Source organism: Propithecus coquereli, unplaced genomic scaffold (genome assembly GCF_000956105.1).
Source record: "Propithecus coquereli isolate 6110/MARCELLA unplaced genomic scaffold, Pcoq_1.0 Scaffold147, whole genome shotgun sequence".
Taxonomy (NCBI): Eukaryota; Metazoa; Chordata; class Mammalia; order Primates; family Indriidae; genus Propithecus; species Propithecus coquereli.
The window spans coordinates 6,832,050-6,856,727 of NW_012139080.1; the positions used below are offsets into that span (position 1 = coordinate 6,832,050).

Sequence of the window (24,678 nt, forward strand, 5' to 3'; positions counted from 1 at the left end):
TCTCGAACTCCTGAGCTCAAACAATCCGCCCGCCTCGGCCTCCCAGAGAGCTAGGATTACAGGCGTGAGCCACCGCGCCCGGCCTTGATCATGTAATTTAATTTTCTTTCCCTTATTCTGTTAACATGGTGTATTACATTGATTGATTTTTGTATTCTGGACCAATCTTGCACTCTTGGATTAAATTCCCCTTGGTATAGGCATATAATTCTTTTTATATGTTGCTATATTCCATCTGCTAGTATTATAGTAAAGATTTCTTCATCTGTATTCATAAGGGATATTGGTTTAGAATTTTCTATTTTTATGATATCTTTGTCTGATTTTGGTATCAGGATAATACTGGCCTCATAGATGAGTTGGTGTTTCCTGCTTTTCCATTTTTTGGAAGAGTTTGTGAGGTATTGATGTTAATTCTTCTTTAAACATTTGGCACAATTCACCAAGAAGTCCTCTGGTCCTGGGTTTTCTTTGTAGGAATTCTGTTGATTACTAAATTAATCTCTCTATATTACGGTCTATTCCGATTTTTTATTTCTCATATAGTCAGTGTTAGTAGTCTGTGTCTTTCTAGAATTTTTCTATTACTTTTTAAAATCCCAAATAAACATTAACTGAAATATCTTGGGAAAATAATATAATCACAATCTGTTACCTTTCTATTTCTAATAACTTTTTAGAGAAGCTTTTAAAAAATCATCTTTATTGAATGCACTATTAATGAACACAAATTAACTATACACAGATCAATATTCTCTCTATCTCCCACCATTTCATTCGGATGCTTGAAAAACAATTCTATGTCTTTAGACATGATTTACTTACTTGCAAACTGCCTAAAATCAAACATAAAACATTGGTTTTGTTTTTTTCTCAGTGTATCTCTCCACTTATTCTTTTTAAACATTCTTTATGAATTTTCAGTTTTTGAAAATGTTAATAAGTAATATCTTGTATTAATAGTTATCGGTGTTCAGGTTTTGCACAACTTCTGTCAAATTTAATCCTGAGTATTCAGTATTTTTGATGATATTGTATATGGTATTTTTTATTAATAGACTTTCATTTTTAGAACAGTTTTATATTTACAGAGAAATTGAGCAGATAATATATAGTTTCCAAATACCCCCTGCACAGTTTCCTCTACTAACACTTTACATTATATGGTACATTTGTTACAGTTAATGAACCAATATTGTAACATTAGTAACTAAAGTCCACAGTTTATTCAGATTTCCTTATTTTTTTTTACCAACTCTTATTTTCTCTTCCAGGATTCCATGCAGGACACCACATTACATTTAATTCTCGTGTCTCCTTGGCTCTCCTTGGCTACGGCAGTTTCTCAGACTTCCCTTGTTTATAATGATGGTGACATTTTTGAGGCATTCTGGAAGGATATAGGATACTCTTCTATTGAAATTTGTCTGACCTTTCCCCATGGTTAGAGGAGGGATATGGATTTGTGGGAGGAAGATCACAGGGGTAAAGTGCCATTTTCATCACCTTGTATCAGGGGTACATACTATCAACATGATTTATGACTGTTGACATTGACCTTGCTCATCTGGCTGAAGTGGTATTTGTCAGTGTTTTACCCAATGTCAAGTTACTCTTTGTTCCCCCTTCAGTAATGTACTCTTTGGAAGGAAGTCACCATGTGCAGCCCACACTTATGGAGTAGGGAGTTATGTTTCTCATCTATTAGGGTACAGTATCTACATAATGCAACTGGAATTCTTCTGAATGGGAGATTTGTCTCTTCTCTCCCACCTATTAATTTATTTGATCATTTATTTTTATAGTATGGACTCATGGATATTTATTTTGTACTATGAGTCATAATCCTATACCATATTTATTTTGTTGTTCAAATCGTTACAGCTTTGGCCATTGAGAGCTTGCTCCATTGGCTTTCGTGTCCTTTTGACATACCCATATCAATGTAGGGTGTTGTGGTTTTTTGAGTTTTGTTTTGCTTTGTTTTGTTTCTGAGCACTTCCTTATTTTCTGGCAATCAGATGCTCCAGGTTCATCTTATGCATTCCCTGCAACAGTCTTAGCATCAGCCAGTTCTCCAAGGAGCTCTGGTTCCTATTATCAAAGATTGATATTAGAAACCAAAATCTGGGAGTTAGGAGTGTAAAATACTTTTAAAACATGATGTAAGCCAGGCACAGTGATGTGTGCCTATAGTTCCAGCTACTCAGGAGGCTGAGGCAAGAGGATTGCTTGCGATCAAGAGTTAGAGATCAGCCTGGGCACATAGCAAGACCCTGTCTCTAAAAATCTGGTAAAAAAGATATAAAAAGCAATGGTTAGGCAATAGTTTCTTAAATATGACATCAAAAGCATACGCAAATTGGACTTCATCAAAATTAAAAACTTTTATGCATCAGAGGACACTGTCAAAAGAGTGAAAGATAACCCACAGAATGGGAGAAACTGTTTGCAAATCATAAATCTGAAAAGGGGCTAGTATTCAGAATACATAAAGAACTCTCACAAATCAACAATAAAAAGACAAACTACCCAATTAAAACTAAGCAAAGGACTTCAATAGACATTTCTCCAAAGAAAATTTGCCAGTGGACAATATACACGTGAAAATATGCTCAATATCATTTGTCATACGGAAATGCAAATGAAAACCACAATGAGATATCCCTAAGGGGACACACCCCCTAGGATGGTTATAATTTTTAAAGAAAAACAAAATGTGCAAGGATATGGAGAAATTGAATCTCTCATACATTTTCGGCAGGAATACGAAATGGTGTGGCATTGTGGGAAACAGTTTGGCAGTTACTCAAAAATTAAACATAGAACTGCCATATGACCCAGCAATCCACTTCTAGGCATATAAACACGAGAACTGAAAACGTAAATCCGTACGAAAACTTATACATGCATGTTCACAGCAGCATTGTTAATAATTGCTTCCTAATGGAAACAACCCAGATGCCCATTAACCGATGAATGGGGGTGAAACTTATAAATATTAAGCTAAATGAAAAAAATCCAGACACAATAGGCCACAGGTAGTAAGACTCCATTTATATGAAATGTCCAGAATAGGCAAATCCATTAGAGGCAGAAAGTAGATTAATGGTGTCCAAGGGATGGGGGGAGCGGCTGAGAAGCATGGGATTTCATTGGTAGGATGACAACGTTGTGGAAATAGACAGTGGTGGTAGTTGCACAAAATTATGAATATACTAAAAATCACTCGACTGTACACTTTCAAATGATTAAAATGATAAATTTTATATTATGTGCATTTTATATCAATATAGATATTTAAATAATAAAATAATTCGATCATTGTAGAAAAATTAGAACATAGAGATAAACAAAAAGAAAAACATTAAAATAATTTCCTAATGCCATCCCCCAAATATACGATCTTGCACATTATTTTCTATGCATATAAATCTTTCTAAATACATGATGTCACAATTTATTGTCTTAGTTTTGTTTCCCCAGAAGCAGATCCTGAGACAAGAATATGAGTTCATTTAGAAGAAGAAACCAGTGGTCAGACAGTGGGGAAGTGAGGCAAGGAATGGAAGGTAGCCAGGAAAGTGTGTGTCATCAAGCCAGCAAACTACCACTGAAGGCAACTGGAGCTGAATTTCACTGGGGAAATTCTGGGAGCCAGTGTAGCTCATGCACCTGAGTTACCCTACCTTAGAGGTGAAGAAGCTGAGTATTTATAAACCAACTGCTGTTTTCATTGTTGGAGAGGTGTTGGAGGGGGCCGTTAATTTCCCAGCACTTCTGACCTACTGTGCACAGAGGCAAAGGGGATATAAGGGATGAGATGAGCTCTCATGCAAAGAGCTGCAGGTGCTGATGAGTAGCATGCACTGAAATTGTGAGTGTGAGGGAAAATGGGAGGGACAATAATGGCATATACTACATATACATTTAGATTCATAAGTATATCTGTCTGATTTATTTCCACTCGAGGAATCAGTTTGGATATACAGATTAATCCGTCATATATGGTGATAATTAAAAGCATTTTTACTTTATTAAAAGGTTGGCCAAAATTGCACACTTCTTTTAAAGAATATCACTTGAGTTTTCCACAATTCTAATAGAGCAATTCCTTGTCTGCAATGGACTACATGTTTGTGTCCCCCCCAAAATTTATATGTTGAAATCCTAACCCCTAATGTGATGGTATTTGGAAGCGGGCCTTTAGGAGGTAATTAGGTCATGAGGGTGGAGCCCTCATGAATGGGATTAGTGCCCTAATAAGAGGGACCGTAGAGAACTCTCCCACTTTATTTTTGACATGTGAGGATACAATGAAAAGATGACCATCGGCACCTGGAAGAGGCCCCTCACCAGAACCTGACCATGTTGGCACCTTTATCTCAGACCTCCAGGCTCCAGAATTTTAAGAAGTTTCGTTTCTTTATAGGCCACCCAGTCTATGCTACTTTGTTGTAGCAGCCCAAACTCAGACATTGCCAAAGTAATTTTCAGCAAGGCTATCATGACAATGCTAAGTTAGTTTGAATTTTTACTACAAAATCAATATTATATGACGTTTCAGGCAACATTTCATAACACATTTTTCTGATATTGTTTTGGGATCTATTACTGGTAATATCCTTGCTTACAGGAAGCAAAAACCTCAGTGTTGAGAAGGTGGTAATTGCAGAATTGATGACGCTTCATTGGAGTTAGTTTTTAGAAAAAAATATCTAGGTATGTCAATAAAACTTTGCATTGTCTTTTCTACACCATGTCTCCTCCCTCCTGACTTTTTGTTTTTGCTACTGGGGTATGTTAGATCATCTTCCACCCGGTTTTTCCAGGCCTGTCATGTGGCACAAAGCGCAAAGTGTCCCTAAATCTTCCAGACAGGACAGCCTCCAGAGATTGGAGGCTTGGGGATTGGCGGGAGAGAAGAAAGAACTGTTGTTAACAAATCTTTGGGACCCTTTCTCTCTAGCTAAAGGGCTTCTAAATTCAAAGTACTGCAAACAATGTAACCAAGTGAAGAAAATATTATTATGTTATCAGCTGGCTCCAGAATCCCTTCTAGGGAGAGAAGTGTTAGTGGGACACATTCTTTGCTGAGGATGTAAGGTGAGTCACTGGGGCTTCAGAAGAGGGGGCAGTTGACCTGCAAGAGAGAAGGAGAGGGACTGGGAGCTCCCAGTGCAATCTGGGTGGGAGATAACAGGGCACAGAGACTGATGGGATGGCCAGGGGAGGGGGACTAGCAAGAGACTGAGATGAGAGTGCCTCAATGCCTCATGAATAAATCTTCATTAGTCTTCTAAATTCATAGATGCTTTGTGTGAATGATTTTATTATTGTGATAAAATATACCTAACATAAGATTTACCATTTTACTCTTTTTTTTTCTTTTTCTTTTTTTTGGAGACAAGAGTCTCTCTCAGTCACCACAAGTAGAGTGCAGTGATGTCATCACAGCTCACAGCAACCTCAAACTCCTGGGCTCAAGGGATCCTCCTCCCTCAGCCTCCTGAGTAGCTGGGACTTCAGGCACTTGCCACTGTGTCTGGCTAGTTTTTCTATTCTTAGTAGAGATGGGGGTCTCACTCTTGCTCAGGCTGGTCATGAACTCCTGAGCTCAAGGGATCCTCTCACCTCAGCCTTCCACAGTGCTAGGATTACAGGGGTGAGCCACCGCACCTGGCCTCATTTTACTCATTTTTAGGTGTATATTTCAGTGGCAGTTATCATCACTACCCATCTCCGGAACTTTTCCACCATCCCAAACTGAACTTTCACCCATTAAGCAATAACTCCTCATTCACCCCTCCCCCCATATCCACTATTCTACTGTGTGACTTTTGAGTTGTAGTAATCAAAAACGGGGCAGAGATGTGAACCATGTCCATCAGTATGGTGTGGAACACGGGGAAGCCAGGATGCAAGAAGCTTCAGCCAAGAGAAGATGAAGTCTCTCCCTACCCTCAATCTCAGGAATTCAGGAAAGACCTTGAACTCCTACAACCTGTGAAACTGGAGGATTCAAGGCCATTTAATCTCCCTCTCAAGCAGCATGAATGTGTCCAACAGAAATTAGGGTTACAAAAGGCGCTTGCTAGTTTCTGCAAAGCTAGCAAAGTTCATTTATTTATTCAATAAATAAATAAATACTATGTGCCAGGTACTGGAATTACAACAGTGCACAAGACATGGCCCTCACCCTGGGTAGTTTATCGTCTAGGAATAAGACAGAAAGTAAACAAATACCCCAAAAACTTAATTAATTACAATTACAGTTAATTATAATTGCCACAAAGATATTTGCAATCCTCAGAGTTTACAATCTAGTAGTAATAGGGCTGGGAAAAACCTTAAATATACAAGTGTATTCTATACATTATTCCAGTACCAGCTAAGATACCCCCTGTTCTTTGAGGCCTTCTAAACCTCCACCTCTGTAAGTGGAATTACAATCAATAGATCCCCTATCTGTCCTAATGTGTGCACCACACTTTAACTTTAGATAATAGCAACAGATTTAAGTTATTTATGTGCTAGACTTCCCCACTAGACTGTCATCTCCCCAAAGTCCATTAGTTTACTCAACCTTGTTTCATTCAATTTAATGAACATTGGCTGAAAACGTACTACAAGTTGGGCACAATGCCACATACCAAGGACATAAAGACATACATATCCTTAGCTCTTAGTGCCATACCCAGCTGGGATGAGGAAAGATCATCTGGAAGCTCATTTCCAGGAAGTGAGAAGGACGGAAGTAGAAAGAGACCTGAGAAAGAGAGACCAGGGAGAAAGGTTTTTATAATGGTGTGAAAAGAAACAACTAGGGTCTGAACAAGGGCAGTGGCAGCAGAGATAAAATAGAGGGAATACATTCAGAAGACACGTTGGAGACAGAATCCACAGGATTTGGAATTCATCGGGTATTGGGGAAAGAGAGTCAAAAGTGAAGATATTGTATGTTTTTTCTTTTCTCAGTTTAAAAGCAGATGAATGGTTGATGTCACTTATATTAATGGTTGCCAGGGCCTATGGAGAGAGGCAGGAAGGGGAAGTGACTGCTTAGTGGGTGTAGGGTTTTCTTTTGGAGTACAAAAATGTTCTGGAACTAGATAGTGGTGATGGTTGTACAATGTTGTGAATGTACTAAATGCCATCGAATTGTACACTTTCAAATGGTTAAAATGAAAAACAGTATGTGTATTTTACCACAATAAAAAATGTAACCTTATTAAAAAATAGTTTTTAATTATAGAAAATTTATGTGAACACAAGAAGAAAATAAATATCACCAGCAATCCCACTCCCCAGATAGCACTATTGTTGCCGTGGCTGCCTGCTCTCCCAGCTGTGTTTCTACGTATGTAATTACATTTCTGTTTTAGTGAAGATTTTTGGGTGGCAAGTAACAGAAAACAGAAAACCTGGTGTCTTCTGGAAACCACAGGCAGAATGAGCAGGTCTCAGAAAAGGCCTGATGCCCCCGGAGCTGAAGGGTCGCTGGGAGGTTGGGAAGTATTCCCTTCCCGGGTCTCCCCTTTGCTGGGCCCTGCTCCACCTTGTCCCTAGGTTGTCTTTCTCCACTTCTCCATCCACAAGGCAGACCATGCTGCCCCGAGGCTCCTCACATGCTGCTAACGTTCCAGCCACCCAGCGGGAAACCAGCTTTCTCAGACCCAATTCCAGACGCTGCTCATGTTCAGTCAGCTATGGGCAGGGGAGCAGGGGCGGCAATGTGAACAAGTGCCAATTCGGGTCACTTGCTTTGAAAAATTTTGGCACAGCTTCAAAGATACCATCATCTTTAGCTGTTTTCTAAGGCATCAGAAAATTATAAGGGTAATCACAGCTTATTATAGAGGAGCTTTAACAACGTGTCGTACATATATAGTCAAGGACCATTTTCTATATAAGTAGATATTTCACAACCAATTGCAAAAGCGGGTGTGATTTTATTTCTCTATTTACTTATTATTTTCAAAGTTGATGTGTGATATTCTCAGTTATGTCATCCGTTTGGCAGTATGAAATGCTCTGGAACTATTTTTTTCTCAGTGTCTTCTCTGAGTGAAGCCCAGGCAGTACTTTGGATGCATGTTCATATGAGAGTTTCTACTATAATATACACTTCAAATAAGTCTTTTTACTATAAAGGGCAATTTGGAGTTTTGTTAAAAACTCCAATAACCTGCTTTATTAAGGTATTAAGACCACAAAAGTCTTCTGTTTTAAGTGCACAGTTCAGTTTAATAAACTTACCAGGTTTTATATCCATCACTACAATCCAGCTTTTGAGCTTTTCCTTCATCCCCAGAAGACACCTCTGCCCAATCACCCTTTCCAGTCCTAGCCCAGGGCGACCACTAATTTGTTCTCCGTCTCTATAGATTTGCAAAGGGCAATTTTACACATTTTGACAGCCTTTGTGGTGCCCTTGTGTCCAATTTCATGTGAGAGAGAATAACTTTTTATTTGATTTAGCAAAAAAAATGTAATTCATTCACCAACCTGTTTTTTCAGCTACATATGCAAAGTTGTACATGTAAATAATTAAAGTATATAAGTCTATATTTACTGGTGAGGATCTTATTTTTAAGTCCTCCTGAGTTGTCCCTCATCAGGAGTTCCTCGCTGGCCCTGTCAGCTCTGTCCTTTTTCGTGCCAGTCACCACCTGGAATTCCTGGGCTCCTGAACCAATGCTGGTCTCTCTACACAGGCGCCAACGAGGTGCGAGTGAGGGGCCAGCTGGACTTCCCTTCCTACTTTGTCCCTTCTTGTCCATAGGACTACCACATGTGCCTCTACACATGCACCAGACTTCACTCAATGGTTGGAATTATGGCACAGGAGAGGAGTTCAGTATACACTGAGCTTTGCTTTTCCTAAAGTCTTAGGTAAAAGTACTCAAGAAGTTCAGCCTTCCGCAGGGACTCCTCATTCCTGCCCTAATCCGTTTCTTCCCTGTCATCAAGGACTTGCTTTCCTATGAAAGTGCCTCCTTCTAAACCCTGCCATAGAGATGTCCCCCACCCCCGCCACTTTTCAAGAGATCCCAGGATCCACACTTCTCCCTTAGTAGTTTAAGTCTTCAAGTCTGAGTTATTCGGTCTATATTAGAATAACACTCCAGGGATTGGGGTTGGGGCGGTAGCTCTCCAAGTCCCACAGTACACTGCAGGGTGGGAGTGAGGGCGAACTTTGGTGCTCCAAGTTTCAAGAGCAGTTTAGAGTCACTGAGGGTACTCAAAATCTGGTCTCTTGATATCACTTCAACAGTGAGAGCTGAACGTATCTTTTATTCTCTGGATTGTTCAGGTTTGCTACTGAATAAAATACACAAATACACAATCATGTCCATCATACCATCTCCCAAGGACAAATTTTAATTCTTGGAAGCAGTGCAGTAAATCCCTCAAGAGGAAGAGAAGTATTTTCCTGCTGACTCATAATTCACAAGTCACTTCTACATCAATGGAATCTGTCCTGCACTTGATTTACTGGATGTTATATGAACAATATTGGTTTTTACTTCACTCCTCCCACCTTCTTCACTCTATGCTTTCAAATTAGGACCTCTCAGGTCTTCTAGGAAAACAAAGCAATCCTATAGTTAGCTCCCATAAACTATACCTTTTACTGGCTGCTCCCTAAGCTATATTAGACCAAGCTGAGGCTGTAAAATCAGTGCTAGCAAGTTCTTGATTAAATTCTTGGCCAAGGTCATACTCTTGTCTAGGGAGGATGGGAGGTGGTGATTTCATTCTTCTAATTAGAAGCATATACATTATTATATGACCTCAATATACATAATTTCTATTTTCCCTATTTACTAATCAACTCACAGAGAGTGGTATTTCATTAGCTCTGTTGAATGATGGCTCTCAAATATCACCAATAGAAACTGTTGATAAGACACAGCAAGTTTATTGCTTACATTGGTAAGGGAACACCATACCTCCTCAAAGCTTTGGTACTGTCTCAGAAGTGGAGAAGGCAAGGTCAGAATTTATTGAGAATTAGAAGTTTAACTTATGGTAGGTCTTTCAAAGCAGGAACTTGACTAGAATTGGATAAAGATCAGATACAACAGTTTAGAATGGATGGAAACAACAAGGGGAGGGTTTTGAGGATTGAGATTGAAAGAATCTTAGGGCACAAACTGTCTGTTGATGTCTTCCTTTGAAGAGTCAATGATTCTTTTGAGAAGTTCCTGTAATGGACTGTCAAGCCTTTACTTGGGAAAAAAAATTCCCAGAAAAATGAAAACAGTGGAATAGAAAAATCATGTTTATGTAGAGACTAAAATAAGTAGGAGTGGGGTGAGTAAAGTTTCAGTTCTCCATGTCCAGGGTAAGTGTGGGTGTAGATGATTTTGGTTCTTAGCCCCTTTTCAGTGTTTCCAGGTGAATTAGTTAAAGTAACCCTAGCTGTTGTAACAGATAAAGTCTCAAATGTATGATGGCTCAAACATTAAAGAAGTTTATTTTTTCACTCGACGTCTAAAAGAAATGTTCCTGATTCATGGTTTTCCTACTTGAGAGGGAAGGACCCAGGCTCCGTAGAGACTGAGCTCCATTATCTCTTAAGGCAATGGTCCTCGAACTTGACCAAGCAGCAGAAGCAGCTGCAGGGGCTTGCTCAAACACAGATTGCTGGGGCCCATCTGCAGTTTCTGATTCTGCAGGTCTGGGGCAGAGTCCAAGAATGTGAATTTCTATCAAGTTTCCAGATGACGGTCCTGATGCTGATCCCTGATACACTTTGAGAACCAAGACCCTCGTGCCTAGGTTTCAGCTCTTGAATCCTCAGTATCTGAGTGAGAGACAGGGAAGTGAGGGAGGAGATAGGTCAACTGCTTTTTAATCTCTTTGGCCTGAAAGTGATACACATCACTTCTGATCACATTTCATTGACAATAATTTGTTGCATGGCCCCATCTAGATACACAAAGGACTAAGGGGATGTATCGCTTGAACAGAAAAGAAAACTTTGCAGAAAATGAACCTTTAGTGGACAGCTAGCCACCTCTCCCAAGTCTGTGCCTCTAACCACCGAAACTCCAAGAGCACCTTCTTCCCGCACAGGGAACACACTCAAGTCCTCCAAAGACCTATGCAATTGACCACATCCAGGTGGTATACAGTCGTCTTTACAAGCCCAAAAGTGGCTCCTTATGATTTATCACCTATAAACCAAAAAGGTATCTGCTCCAATATATAATGATGGAGCAAGGACAGGAGAAAACACTTGTTTTGACAAGAAAAAAATTGAGACAGATAGCAGTCACTGTTCTGTAGCAATGATCAAAAATTCCATAGTAGGACAAACACTGAAATGGGGGTGGGGGTTTATTGAGTGAATTCTGATTATGCTGTCTGGGGGAACTCCTTTGCCCATGTTTCCTGCGACCATGGTAGTTTTGAATTCTTTTTAACGCCTAGCAGACTTCTGATCTGTTTGCATCCAGGCAGTTCAATGTGCCTGTAACCACTCCCTAGGGAGAATTCTGAAGCAGAATCTATTTCTTTGCTTCTTTGCCCCCTTATTTCTCTCTTAATGGGGAATAGAATACACTAAGGCCATTTGAAACAGTAGAATGCTGCATTCTTGATCCTTTTTCAGTCTTGTCTTTTACTATTTGGGGCCTATAAACAGGAGGGTTTTACAACCCTCAGAGGCCCCAAATGTTTGAATTTTCTCTATTGCCTTTTATTTCTGCTTGTAAAGGGGCTAGTTCTTTCCTCAAGTCCATCTTTCTTGTAATAACTTGCCAAAAGCAGGAAGTAAAAGTCAACATACACTATCACACAACTCTCACCAACTACTTCCCCTAAAGCTATAGATTTGGTAGCTCTCTGCTCTTCCTTCCAACTTATCAGTTAGAGTTTACCAAATATCTTGTGGTTGCATGGCATGGATCTTTATCATAGCCTTGATACCAGATTCTTTACTGCTCCCAGCTGATCATTAACCTAGCTTTGCTTATTTTAGATCTTGTTACATTAACACCCCCATTTGGTAACAACTTCTACATTAGTTAGGGTAATTTTAGCTGTTGTAACAAATGAACCAAGATTATTCCTCACTCATATAAAATCCCATGATGTTCTTAATGGCTGGCAGCTTCCCTCCTTTTGGTGACAGAGAGACACTACCTCCTTCCAGGTTGTGACTCTGCTATCTCCCAAGCCCTCAATGTCCTTGATTTGATTATCTTCATCCAGCTAGTAGATAGGAAAAGAGACTATGGAGATGGCACATCCTCCTTTTAATGTTATTGGTCTGGAAATAAAACTCATTATTTCTGCTCACATTTCATCACTGAGAACGAGTCATGTGGCCACATCTAGATGTGAGAAAGATCAAAACAGTGGCCTCTACCTGGGCAGTCCCTTTATAGCAAAACTCCACATAGGGAAGGGAAGCACAAATCTTTAGTGGATGTCAAGTTGTGTGTCACACCAGATCATCTAATCATTCGAGCCATACAATTTAAATCTCACTCGAAGTACTAAGTTGGAAATGGCTTTTGGCTATTAGTAATATATTCCAGAAACAAGAGTAGCTTAAGTAAGTTTATTTCTCTTTCACATAAAAGATATCCAGAACTGTGTAGTCTAGGCAAGTACTGCTGTTCCATCAAGCTCTCAAGAACTCAGATTCCTTCTGTCTTACAAAATGGCTGCTAGATCTCTAGGCATCACACTCACATTTCAGGCTGGAAGGGGGAAGGGTGAAAAGACTAAAGGGCCTTTTAAAGAGGTTTCCTGAAATTCCACTTAAAAATGTCAGCTGATATCTCACTGATCATGACCACACCTAGCTTCAAGTGAGGATGGTAGATGCAGAATTTTATCTAGGCATAATGAGTCACTGACAATACAGTGATTCTATTATGAAAAAAAAGGGGGAGAATAGATATTTGGGTAGTCAACAAGTGGCATAGGGTCACTTTGGAGGTAGAAAGGAGGAATATGAAGCTTCCTACTGTGTTTCAGGTTGATAATGGTTTAATACGGCACATCAGGTACTTTATCCCCTGATTAAACAAATGAATTGGGTAAATGCAAAAACTACAAATATCTTAGGGTCTGTCCTTTTTCTAAGAGTCAAATTTCAATTTATAATCAGTCTAAATAGTCACCATTTTTCACCCTGTTTGTGTGTTCAACAAGTTTCGTATGCTTCAGTCTGGTGTTTTCCCCACTATGTTACACATATTTACTTATGAAGTTAGCCAGGCAATTAGCAAATGTTAATTTAGACCCTACTGTGTGTTCTGCAATTTGAAAGCTTCTGGAGAAGATGAAAAAGAGACATAAGTGCATCGCATTCAGGGACCATTAAATTAAATAAGGTCAAATAATATTCTAATACATATCAAAACACTTAAAAGTTTTGCACACTTTTTGACCTATCAATTCTACTCAGAAAAATAGAATCTGAGAAAATGACCATAGATTGATGCAAAGATTTAACTACATGGATGGTCATTAAAGCAAACTACAAGACTGCAATTTCAATAATAGGAGCTAGGTCAAGAAGTTACGGTGCTCCCATGCAACTGAATACAATGATGTCACTTAAATCACTGAGGAAAAATACTTATGACTTATGATACATATTCATGATTTATTAAGTGGAAAATACATAGCTTACTAAGAAAGATGTGCCTTTTGTATTTTCAATGCTGTCCACAAGCCAGCTCTCCCTTCTCTGAGAACTGTCCTTCAAATCATAAAGACCTCAGTCTACTACCTTTTTACTACTAGATGTGTCTGTTGACTGGAGCACCTGACTCAAGCCAGGCCAATCAAATTCTGTCTCTTAGTAATTTGAAACTGAGCTTTGCAAATGCCAGTCTGTTTCTCCTGGTAACTTGAACACATCATAAATATCTCAGGGGCTGAGCCTATGGTCATGTATAGCTTAGTAATGCTCATGGAGAAGCAAAAAAGTATGTCTATAGAGAAAAGAACGAAGCACATTTATATAAAGAGGGGAACTAACACCAGAAACCATTCAGGTTTCCCCAGAGGGTTCTGATGACCAGTTCCAGGTTCTAATCCTGACTTGGGAGTCCATGAAGTCCATGAGACACCCCTGTTTCCTTGTAATTCTGTCTTTGTTGTTGAAGCTGTTCTCACAGATTTACTTGCAGCCCAAGTTAGATCTCCTATTTGGCATCTCAAAACTTTTGTAGCAATTAAGCACCTTCAAATGCTTATTGATACTGTGTTTAAAGTGAAAATAAAATCTTTGTTTTACTTAGATTTTAATAACCACAGCTTTCTTTCACTCAGATTTTAATTTATCTTGAAACTTTAAGATATGCTTTAAAAAGAGAGTTTGAAATATATGTCTTTATGAGAAGGGCCTACATTTTTAACAGTCAAAACAGCTACTGTAATAATATGATAAGTATCCTGAGATGGGTTTTAGTATTCTTCAGAGTTAGTATATACAATGGGCTGTTAATTATTATCTGGGGCAGAACAAAGACATCAGGAATGTGATCCATGCACTTCAGACAGCTTCCTCATTGCATGAAAATGGAGCCACACAAGCACTGACTATGTACAACCTCAACTCTGCTCCTGGAATCACCCTCTGCCCAGGTCACACATTCCAGGCATGTCTTTCATTCTCTTGTGGCAGAAATCAAGTGGAGTTGCCAGGTTACTGTTGATGAAGGGTAATTTTTAGAAGCAGAAAGTCAGCATCCTGTGCTCTAGATGATTCATCTTGCACTCTGGGGCATTTTATGAATGTTAAACAGTAACTATTGGTTGGTGCTTAATCTGTTGGATCTTGCTCAATCCCTAATTTGAGTGTCCATGACGGATACAGCACCTTTTTTCTTTTCACTACCTTTCAAGTATAAAATATGGATTCTCTTTCCCTTACAACCGATTCAGAAGAATATGGTATTAAATTGTAAAAACAAAATGAACGTTTACTAAATTAGGTGAAAATGGAGCTGAATTTTCAGCTTTCCAGATCAACTATTTAGTAAGATATCAAATTGGTTTTGTCCTTAAACCCTAAAACTTTTGGAATATGGAATGCGACTCAGAAATGTGTGAGTCCCATTTTCAGCCTTTTCTTCCTTTTGCTCTGCAGACTCTAAGAAATACAAGCCACAGGTAGTTTTCATACCACAAAGGATTTGTTTATTTATTGAGTTATGTGATCTTAGGCAAACCTCAAGTTTTCTCATTTGTAAAATGGGAATCATAATATTTACCTTACAGACCGTTGAGACTAGAATGTAAGTAAAGCATCCATATACATATTACTGCCTATGAGTAACAATATGCTATTATTGTATTAGGCCTCCAGGAAATGGAGACTATATACTGTTTTGTTTATTTCTTGAAAAGATACTTTTACTTGGTTCAAAGTCCAAAAGATACAGAGTTACATGTTGTATCTCTTAAAACCTTTTCACTTCTGTTCCCCAGCCACGTAATTTCCCTCCAAGAAGTCAACGGTTATATCCGTTTCTTGTGTATCTTGCCAGAGATATTTTGTATATCTAAAAGTAAAAATGTATATTTATATTTTCCCCACTTTTAAAATTTTACATAAACTGTTATGGTACAGAGTGCGAGAAGTGACCACTGAGAGACCGAATTGAGCCAAATTGTGAGTCTTCATTAGTTGGCCTGCGACTACTCTCTGCACCACTGAGAAGCAGCAGCGCAGAGAGCAGCCCCGAGCCGAAAAGGTGAGAAGACTTTATACTAATTTGGGGGGGGCGGGGGCTACGTGACATTAAACGCGACATAGTGGAACAAAAATAATCACATCATACATTCCATAGACACGAGGTCTGGAACCTGCCTCAGACCACCTGCCTGGCCACGTGACTGATTACAATCTTTGAGCAAGCAGGGTTACAGAAGCAGATAGCATCAGTTAAGGCAGGGAGCATTCTTTCTTGGGTGAGGCAAGTACAGTAAATTTTACTGCAGACAGCTGGGGGGCTTACACAATCAGTTATAAGGTCATTGCTTACAGAGCACAGATTTTTCTATTAGGGTGAACTTTACAAAGTACAAGCTTTCTACTCTATAGCTAGGAATGAGTCTTGAAACAGCGTTTTCATAATAACTTTTCATATTTTTGAGGCCTAGCACTACAAAATGAAATCACACTATTGCCTGTTTTGCCTTTTTTTTTTTTTTAACTTAAAAATATATCTTGGAATGTTCATTCAGCAAATATTTATTGGGCCCGGACCGTGAGCCAGGCTGGGCCCTGGGAACACGCAAGAACAAAATGCTGTCTCTTCTTCCACATTCTAGTGAGTAGGAGGCTATGCACTGCATTCCATTTTGCCCCATTCTCTGTGGTGTGCTGCTTCCGAGCCCCTCGGTCCTCGGTCAGCGACTGTCAGACTCCGCTCGCGGATCGTCTAAGAACCCTCCCTGGCGGTGTAGGGTCCCCGGGGCGAGGGCGGGCTGGCAGAGCTCGCCCCTGGCTCCACACGCGTCCTGACGCGGGGACCAAGGCGCGGCCCCGGCACAAGCAGGGCCTGGGCGGGACAGGAGCCACTCGGCGGACCGGAATCGCTGGGGTGGGGTTGGGGGGGTCCTCGAGGCAACTTTGGGGCATTGGTCCCGGTGTGCCCTCCGCGCCCCAAGTGGCCACGGGGATTTCGAAGACCACTTCCTTAATAACCCCACTTTGCGCAGATGGGGAAACCAGGCCCAGGTGGGCGACGGCCGGGACTGAGCCCCGCAGTCAGCACGGGGGGGGGAGTCAGGGGAGTGCTGACAGGGTTAATTCACAGCGAGCCCAACAGCTGAGCAGACGGAACTCGATTAAGAAACTAGGCAGTGAAAAACAGGGTGGCGGGAACAGAGGGCGGGGCGGGCGGCCGGGCCCCAGCCCTTTAAACTCTGAGCGCGGGAACCGCAGCCCAACAGCTTCGGGAAGGCGGGGCCGAGTGCGGCGCGCGCCACCGGCGGCCAACGACCACCCCTCGGCCCCTCCTCCCCGAAGCCTTTCCAGTCCCCAGCTCTCCGCAGCCCTCCCCAGCACGCCCCCGCCCCCGCAAGACCCGCAGAGGGTGGGGGCGGGGCTCCGGGCGGGTGTGTCTGGGCGAGTGGCGATGCAGCGCGCTCCGCTGGAGTTTCGAACCCAGTTGGCCCTCGAGGCCGAAAAAAATATAAGAGCGGCGGCCAATGGGGTGGCAGAAAAGACTCGCGCGCAGACCCGGCCCCGCCCCGCTGGGCTAGAAAGAAGTCCAGCCCTGGCCATTGGCTCGCGCAACCTGTCACTCGCCGCTGCGGCCAGCGGGAAGGGGCCTTGCGGTGATTGGTTCCGCCCAGGCGCGAAATGTAACGCGGGAAAAGCCGGAGCAGGGACCGCGGCAGCAGGTTGTTATTTTCGGGGTCTCGGTGCTGCGCGTCCTGTTTTCCTGTCACCGCAAGGGCCAGGCTGCCCGCTGCTTCCCGCGTTGGGGAATACAAAGAGCGGAGGGCGGCTTGACCAGGGGCTGGGGTCCGGCCTTGCCTGCCAGGTGCCGGCCGCGCCGCTCAACTCCTTTGGTGGCCGCTGCGCAGGATTCCGGGAAACGTCCGCCTGCCATGAGCCGGCGGGACTGAGCTGGTGACTCTGAGCAGCGCGGGCGAGCGAGCGAGGGGCCGGACCAGTGCTCAGGGAGTGCGGCCGGGGACCGCCGGAGCTGCAGATCGGGGCCGGGCGATGATCCGGGGCGTGGAGGTGCCGATGGGGGACAACCCCCCGCAGCCACCACCCGTCATCTTCTGCCACGACTCCCCGAAGCGGGTGCTGGTGTCGGTCATCAGGACGACCCCGATCAAGCCCACGTGCGGCGGCGGAGGGGAGCCGGAGCCGCTGCCGCCACTCATCCCCACCAGCCCCGGCTTCAGCGACTTCATGGTGTACCCGTGGCGTTGGGGCGAGAACGCGCACAACGTGACGCTCAGCCCCGGGGCCGCGGGGGGCGCCGCCTCGGCTGCCCTGCCCGCAGCCGTCGCCGAGCACTCGGGGCTCCGGGTCCGGGGCGCGCCCCCGCCCGCCACCTCGGCCGCCGCTGCCTCGGGAGGTGAGGACGAGGAGGAAGCGAGCAGCCCAGATAGCGGCCACCTCAAGGTGAGCGGCGCGGGCGGGCGGGGCGCGGGGCAGCCGAGGGCCCGTTAACGGCGCGGCTCCGCAGCCGGCAGCATCTGGGGACGCGGCGGGTGGGGCGGGGCCGAATTTAAAACGCGAGGTCTCTCCGGCTGCGGCGGGGGCGGTGGCGGCGGCTGACAGGATGCTGACGTCACTGCCGCGCGCCAAAAACCGGCTCCCGCGGGGGGCGGGGGAGGCGGGGCGGCGATCATGTGACCGGCCGGCGGGGCGGGAGACCCGAGGCATCCCTCCTGCAGGTGCAGTGGGCGGGAGCGCGGCCCAAGGCCGCTGGGGAGGCCGGGTCAACCGCTATTGCGATGGGCTCTGCAGATTGCGGAGCCCTCTGGTCGAGAGGGAGGGAGAAGACTGGGGGATTTGAATGGTTCCACGGAGTGCGAGAAGGGAGCGCAATTCCTGCTCCATCACTGCAGATTGCCCGGGCCCTGCTAAAGATGCCCTGCAGAGACAGCCGAAGAGCGAGAAGACTTAAGGGCGTTTTCCCCACCGGAAGTTGGGCCCTAGCTGCCTTTCATTTTTCCAGCATATTACTTGCAAGGTGCTGAGAGCACACAGTGGAATGGGACGCTAAAATTGCTCGCAGTCTCAGATTGCTTAGAGCTGGGAAGAATGTGACCACCTGTTCAAATCTACATTGTACAGATCAGGCAACTGAGGTTTAGAGCGATTGGCGAAGTGACTTTCTCGAGATCGCACAGCTAGGTAGTGGCAGAGCTAGAACTGTGGTCGAGTTTTAGTATCTTATACTCTGTAAGTGCTCAATAAATATTTGTGTAATGGATGGTGCTAATATAAGGTTAATATCCAGGTTCCATTTGTTAAGTGGCTGCATAAGATAAGCAATTTGCTAAAAAATGAAACAAGTAAATCGCCTAGTGTGGTTAAGTGCATCTGTATTGGCAAATAGTGTATTTGTAAATTGAAACGAGTTTGGTCATCATTTTACATGCAGTAAGTAGCAAGGATGTTGAAATTCCACATTAGGCTTTGAAGAAATTGATAAAGTTTATGTTACTTATGGCATTGGTATTAAAGAACTCTAAAGTTATAAAATTAGATGCTTTTGACACACTTCAACTCCTGAAACTGCACCTCAGTAAAAGTTTGAGACAATGACCAGAAATATTGATAGTATTGCTGAGTATTAGTGAAGGGGGCAATGGCTGTTGGCTGACTCTAGGTAGCTCCTAGTAAGATGGATGGGTATTCTAGATATTTTTCTGTTAACATATTTACATGTTTTAGTCTTTGTAAAAAAAAAAACATTACGTCATACAGTTGAGAATATAAAGGCATAAGGCATGCATGCACAAATACTTGTGTAACATTTTGCATTTATGATTTTATTCTTAATTATAACTTAATCTGATTTTGGATAGCCCAAGAAGATTAATGTTGTCATAGACAAATGAAATCTATAGGTATGTTCTTTTTGGCGTAACAGACTTATCTTCATACAAACCTTTTATAAAAGTTGCTAACACAATTCATGAGTTTGAGATTTATTTCCATGTTGTCCATCTCTTTTGAGATAAAATATATCAAAAGTTGTGAAGAACATGTAAAAGTGAAACCGCTGTTTTATATTTCTCCTTTTTCCCCTTCTTACGCAGTCTTTCTTACTGTAACTGTTTCCTAAACTATTTGATAAATTGATTTTAACTTGTCCTTTTATTGATGAAGCAATCCAAATACAACTCCAAATATTCATTCACTTAGCTTCCCCACCTTAAGGGAGAAAGATTTGGAATACACCATTATTTGAGGAATACCTAGTTTGATTTGTGGTCAATACACTGGCCTAGAGATAGGGAGTCCCAGCCCCTTTTACTTTGTTTTGCTTCTGTGAAGAACATGTGGTTCTTTATCTCCATGTAGTCAAGAGTAAATTATTCTGAGTAAGTCTGCTCATTTTGGAGGAAGATGGGAGACAAGTTTGTAATATAGCCAGTGCCAGTAACATGCTCCCTGCCTCCCATATGCTACTTAGAGCTACAACAGCTGTGGGTTTGAGAACATCATTTGTGTTCACTTACTATGTATTTGTTGCCACTGCTCCTAGGGGAGGTGTTAACATCTGAGTCCTGCACACCCTGTGTCAGCTTTCTTTTGCTCTTTGTTTCTTCCTGCCCAACATTGCTTCCCCTGCCTGTGGGGAGAACATCAATCATCTGCCAACTTATTTTGGCCCCTCATACCAAGATTGCTTAGCTTTATTGGTGTATAATTATACATTAACATTATCTTCTTTTGGGTTGTAGAATTCCGGGAGGAATTCTTCCCTTTGCCATTGGATATTCCAAGCCTCCCCACCTTGTGCCCTCTACTAGACTGCATTCACGAGGTTACTTCTCCACTATGGGACCCATGGGGTCTGGCTTCTCAGATACTGTTCACCCTTCAGGACCTGCCAGCTGCCTATCCTGCTCCCCCCTTGTATCACCTGAGCACTTCAAACATCTAGAATGCACATAGTCTTATACATAGGTTAGTACATAGTAATTTTTTATCACCACCATGTTAAACCTAACATCATGTTAGGATAGTAGCCACCATTTACTGCCTGGCACAGAGTAAGGACTTCATAATGTTAGCAAATTACCAGACTCTGTTGAGCATTTTTAAATTCTTTAATTCATTTAATCCTGTTTACCTGATGAGAAAGGAGAAATTAGAGTCCCCAAGATAAAGTTAAGATCATATGGTGAGTGGCAGAACTGATTGGAATCTTCCAGAGCCCTTGTTCTTAAACCCTACACCTGTGGTCCCCAGCTCCCTTTACGGGTCTCCGGCCATTTAGGGACCTGGCCGCAGAGCTCCGCTTAACCCCCTTCCCCCCATCCCCGTCCTTGGAGAATCGTCTTCCATGAAATTTGGGGCGGTGGGGTGGGCAAGCGAAGCTTTTATCTGTATTTACGGCCTGTGTTTACAGCTGCAATGGCTCCCCCATCCCCCCACCCCCGTCCGTGGAAAAAAGGTTGGGAACTGCTGCCCTACTCCATGTTTGTGTATCACGTGTAAATTGACTTTAAGAGCTTATTTTATTTTTTAAATATTAAGCTGATTAAGTAGACAGATGAAATATATACTATTTATGACCTATCTATATCTCAATTGAGATGCTTTATGAGAGTGCACACAATTCAGGCCCAGGGTGGTGGCTCATCCCAGCACTCTGGGAGGCCAAGGGGGCAGGAGGGGGCAGGATCGCTTGAGCCCAGGAGTTTGAGGTTGCAGTGAGCTATAATGACGCCACTGCACCCTACCCGGGGCAACAAAATGACACTCTGTCTCAAAAAAAAAAAAAATGCACGCAGTTCAATAGCTAAATTGTAATAAAGACTTGAGAAGTTATGAAGCTAGGTCAAGGTAAGAGGTAGACTTAGGAAGCAGATATTCAAGTCGAAAGTTTGGGACTAAATCTCAAAGCAAAAAGAGAAATAGGGTCGCTTACATTTTCTCATCAAGGTACATACACCTCCCTCTGAGACCTATTTTTATGTTCCTTCTAGGTTGTGTTTATGACCTTTATTTGAAGTTTACTTGTATAAAAATATGTCAAGGACTTTTAGGGTTTTTTTAGTCATCACATGACTGCACACTTTCAAAATCACTAATTCTACCTTTTGGGGGTATGGAGATTCTGTTTTAAAAATAACATTTACTAAAGTATGCAAAAGTTTTTGGCAATTTAACAATATTGCCTCTTTATATTTCATGCCAGCATTGCTTTTTCTTCTGAATCAGCAGTCTTGACAAGATTGTCCCTTAAGGTGGCACTTGGTTGCTAATGCGTTAACACTCTGTAATTGTTAAAGGGTATCTAGAAACAGTTTTATTATTGTTAAGGTCAAAATGAAAATGATGGTCCTCTTTAAGTAACATTGCTTATTTTAATACGTATTGTTAAAAGATGCTTTTTATTCACTTATTTAGGGTGTTAGATGATTATTTGCCTTGTCCTGTTTTCTCAGCTAAGAGAAGCACTTAGTGAACTCTTCTTACATATGATGTGTTGTATTATACTGTACCTTTCAGCCCTCCATTTCTCATTTGGAGCATATGAATGTATTGCTTGTGGTGGAAACAAAGTCTTTCTTAGAGTTGCTGAGAGGCAAGCAATATGGTTAACTTTTTATGTCTCCCCCACTTGTTAGACATGGTTATTAATAGTAATGGTTAATGTTAAAATTTTGATATTAATTAACTAATGAGTAATAGAGTCAAAAATACATTTTTATATATCTAAAAATGTTAGGGAAAGAATTCTTTCATGGCAGAGGACTTGAATTACTAAAGTTGTTAATTAACCTGACTTCATGTCCCATTTCTTTCTTAACAGAATCACCTGCTATTTTTATTGACCACAGATACAGTATTCTTTTATATTTATTTTGCATTTTAAAGAAGACTTAAATAATTATTCAGGATATGACAATTAGTAACAAACCATGTAATTATTGTGGCTCAATAAATGATAGCAATAGGTTCCATTTTTACTCCTGTTTAGATCTCTCTGTTGACTCTGGGTTAACAATTTTGGCAAGCGAGACTTGAGCTAAATGTGGCTAGTGAGGATCACAGCCAAGGAGTAAAGAAGGTGAAAGAATTTGATGACCACCAATAATTGCCACAAGATGATAATTTTGTACTTAACAAATTTGCTAATTTGTACTTAAACAATAAGTAAGTCAAGGACCAGTTAGGACCTTTCCAATTCCTAGTGTCATTATAAATAGAAACTTCTTGACGAATTAAGTAAGGTTGAGAGAAGACATCAATTATGTACCTCTTCTGCAGTCTTGGTATCAAAGAATTGATGAACTCTTTGTTTCATCAACAAATATTTATTAATAACATGCCTGAATCAGTTAGCTTAGTCTAAAGCATGCTGCAGAATGCAACTTCGAAATTTCAACCTCAACCTCAACATGGCACATGTTATATGTCCTCTGAGGGGTTGACTGCAGGTGTGTTCCACATCCTGTTCATTCTAGGGCCCAGAAGGAATATTTCCTTTCTGGGACAGATGGGTTTCAAGGCAGAGAGAAAAGAGATGGTAGAACCATGTGAGATTTTTAAAGTTTTTGCTCAGAAGTCACACATGCTATTTCCACTCACATTTTATTGGCCAAAGTAAGTCACATGGCCAGGTTGGACTCTGGACCCCACAGTGAGGGAGCAATGTATGGTTCTACAATAATATAATCTGCCACAGTGCCTTCTCATATATATTTTTTTAAATTGTGGTAAACACAATATTTACCATCCTCACCATTTTTAAGTGTACAGTAGTGTTAACTTTGTACACTATTCTGGAACAGGTCTCTAGAACTTATTCATCTTGCAAAACTGAAACCTCTATACCCATTTAACTCACCTTTTCCCCTTCTCTCCAGTCCCTGGCAGCCACCATTCTACTTTCCGTTTCTAAGAGTTTGACTACTTCGGATACTTCATATATGTGGAATTATGCAATATTTATCTTTTTTGTAACTGGCTTATTTCACTTAGCATAATGTCCTTAAGGTTCATCCATGTTATGGCATATAACAGAATTTCCATTCTTTTTAAGGCTGAATAATACTCCATTGTATGTATTTACCACATTTTCTTTGTTTATCAGTCAGTGGACATTTGGGTTGCTACTACTTCTTGGCTAATGCTGCAATGAACATAGGTGTGCAAGTATCTCTTTGAGATCCTGTTTTCATTTCTTTTGGATACATAGCCTTCCTACTTTTTTTTTTTAAGACACTGTATCACTGTGTTGCTAGGGCTAAATTGCAGTGGCATCTTAATAGCTCACTGTAACTTTGAACCCCTGGGCTCAGCCTCCCGAGTAGCTGGGACTATGGGTGCACACCACTACGCCCGCTTAATTTTTTCTATTTTTAGTAGAGACAGGGTCTCACTTACACTCAGGCTGATCTCGAACTCCTGACCTCAAGTGATCCTCCCGCCTCGGCCTCCCAGAGTGCTAGGATTACAGGCATGAGCCACCAGGCCTGGCCAGTAGTAAGTTTTTAAATTGGGAAGTATGAGTCCTCCTGCTTTGTTCTTTTTCAAGATTTTTTGGCTATTCGGAGCCTCTTGCAATTCCATATAAATTTGAGGATCACCTTTTTCATTTCTGCCAAACAGGGCACTGATATTTAATAGAGATCGCATTGAATCTGTAAGATCGCTTTGGGTAATATGGCTATCGTATCAATGTTAAGTCTTCCAATCTCAGAACTATATCCCATAAGTTTTGGTATGTCACATTTTCGTTTTCATTTATGTCAAAGTATTTTCTCTTTCTCTTGTGATTTCTTCTTTGACTCATTGGCTATTTAAGTGTGTGTTTAGGCCAGGTGCGGTGGCTCACGCCTGTAATCCTAGCACTTTGGGAGGCCGAGGCAGGAGGATCTTTTGAGCTCAGGAGTTCCAGACCAGCCTGAGCAAGAGCAAGACCCCGTCTCTACTGAAAAAATAGAAATAAATTATCTGGACAACTAAAAATATACAGAAAA

At 41.8% G+C, this 24,678-nt stretch overlaps 1 protein-coding gene across 1 annotated transcript in view; it reads left to right on the plus strand.

Moving 5' to 3' along the window:
- The first annotated feature begins 17,358 nt into the window (after positions 1–17,358).
- ZNF367 (zinc finger protein 367) overlaps positions 17,359–24,678 on the plus strand; it is an 18,200-nt gene continuing 10,880 nt past the window's right edge. Inside the window, exon 1 of the mRNA XM_012640026.1 lies at positions 17,359–18,127. Coding sequence (XP_012495480.1) covers positions 17,717–18,127 — 411 coding nt within the window. The 5' untranslated portion in view covers positions 17,359–17,716. The remainder of the gene's footprint in view (positions 18,128–24,678) is intronic.